The sequence below is a fragment of the Egretta garzetta genome, unplaced genomic scaffold (assembly GCF_000687185.1).
Source record: "Egretta garzetta isolate BGI_Z169 unplaced genomic scaffold, ASM68718v1 scaffold883, whole genome shotgun sequence".
Classification (NCBI taxonomy): Eukaryota; Metazoa; Chordata; class Aves; order Pelecaniformes; family Ardeidae; genus Egretta; species Egretta garzetta.
The window spans coordinates 188,191-190,237 of NW_009259052.1; the positions used below are offsets into that span (position 1 = coordinate 188,191).

At 52.0% G+C, this 2,047-nt stretch overlaps 1 protein-coding gene across 1 annotated transcript in view; it reads right to left on the reverse strand.

Moving 5' to 3' along the window:
* RAMP3 (receptor activity modifying protein 3) overlaps positions 1-1,710 on the reverse strand; it is a 94,148-nt gene extending 92,438 nt beyond the window's left edge. Inside the window, exons 1-2 of the mRNA XM_009635126.2 lie at positions 1,622-1,710; positions 1,421-1,560 (exon numbers count right to left, since the gene is read on the reverse strand). Of these exons, the coding sequence (XP_009633421.2) occupies positions 1,421-1,560; positions 1,622-1,710 (229 nt within the window). The remainder of the gene's footprint in view (positions 1-1,420; positions 1,561-1,621) is intronic.
* Between the last annotated feature and the right edge of the window lie 337 nt (positions 1,711-2,047).

Here is a 2,047-nt window from a genome sequence, read left to right on the forward strand (position 1 = left end):
CATAAGTCCCTCCCCACTGCGCCTGCTCAGTGCCTCCTGGTGGTGGTCGTCAGGGGTTGTGGGGATGAAGGCCGATGGCTCCTCTTCATCACTGCTAGTAACCCCTTGTTCTTGCGCAAACTCAGTTGCTCCTTGGCTCTTGCTCAAACCACACGGTTGGTGTAGACCAGCTCTTGAGGTAAACACCTGGTTCTTATCAAAAACTGTCCTTTGTAAGGAGCCACAAATCTTCCTGCATCAATTAGTTCTTATTCCTTCTAGTCTGGCAACCTTGGCAAACTGTTATTATCTTTTTGCTTCATCCCCTCCTGATTCTTCCTGTCCTTGAATAGGTTCTAAATTCACTAAGTAACTATGCTACAGACTCTAGGGGAAAAAAAAACCCCATCCAAGCTAGACAGTACTGACTTTAGCAAAGCAACAGCAAGCTAGACAATAAGGCCTAAATTTTAGGCATGTAAGCCGTTTTACATCTGGGGTCTTTTGACCCTTAAGGTATCACCAAGGCAGGCCCTGTGCCCAGGAGGCCCCGGGACTGTCATTGGCCTTGGTGGCCATGCCCTGGGCACAGCTGCTGGGCCTCCCTGAGTCATCCGCTGCTACTCTGCTCCCAAGGCCAATCCTCATTGTCTTCCTTGTCTTTCAGTCCATGGCAGAAAGTAACCGGGCAGCCCAGAGACCACCGCTATTAGCTGTCCATTCTCTGCACCACAGGTAAGGCCATGAGTACATGCAGTAAGTAGGACCAGGGACTTGATCCGTTTGTACTCCAAGACTTCTCTGGGTGAGCAAGGTGCATGATTTCAGCAGCAGCAGCCTGTAGGAAAGCCAAAGTGTAACCAGTGCCATAGGTTTTGATGGACGGTGCCAAGAGATTGCCATGCAAACAGCATGGGCTTTGAGAAAGAAGGGAGCTCAGGTGACACTGGTGTGGTGTAGAGGGCAGGCAGTTTCAGACATAGTGTTGGATAAGAAATCAAATTGGCCAGGATGTTTGTAAACACACTGAAGTCACTAGCAGTTTTGGTGTAGAAAAATATAGATCTATCATATGCAGTTTTTTTTTTATCCTTGTGCGCTTGACAAGTAGAACATGAGCTTTGATTACATAGACGTATGGTAGGCTTAGATGCATCCTAACATGCTTGAAATTCCTGCCCTGTTACAAAGAAGATCAAAGCACAGTGGTAAACTTTGCCTGCATGAACCCGTGATAAACAGGCAAAACCAGCAGGATCAGTGATCCTCCATCCTGGACCCAGCTCTCCGGTGCCTGTATCCCCACCTGCGTGCCTCTGCCCAGGTGGTGCTTCAGGGATCCCCTGGTTCGCAAGGTAACGGAATTAAATGTACTTTTTGCAGTTCATCTGTGGTTTTGTGGTTGTTCTTGCATCCTGCCTCACACAGCCGCTACACCTACCCCAGGCGGCACTCCATACGCCCTCTGCTCGGGGAGCATCACCAGCCCTGCAGCCTCGCAGTGCGCCGCGTCCAGCATGACACGTCTCTGCTCGGGTCACAGCGAAGCGCTCACCGGTGGAGCCGGGGGGGCAGCGGCATCTGCCGATTTCAAAGGTTGTATTTCACTTCGGGAGCAGAAAGTCAAAGCGTTCAGAGTTACCTGGGAACTCGCCCCATTTGAGAGCGGAGCTCGCGGCCCTGCGACGCCAGCAGCTGTCTGTCCGTCTGTCCTTCGAAAGGTGCGTGCATGCCCGGAGGCAGCACAGCCCTCCTCGGTGGGGGACAGAGTTTATTCGGGCTCGACACGTCTGGACTCTGCTCTGCCACAAGATGTGCAGTGACTCCAGAAGCTGAAATGCCAGTTTCATTTAAAGCTGTAGCATTAAGCAAGCAGAGCGTGTTTGAGGAGCTGGCGGGTTTTGGGCTCCAAGCCAGCTGCGTACAGGCAAAAGGGCCTCCTAAAATCCTCCCTGCGGCAGCCCCCTCGGGAATTAATGAGCAAATCCGGAGGAAAAAATTAAAACCCAGCGCACGGAGCAGGTAAGGCATAGAGCGCGCCGGGTCCCTCCCCTTTGCGCTCCACGCC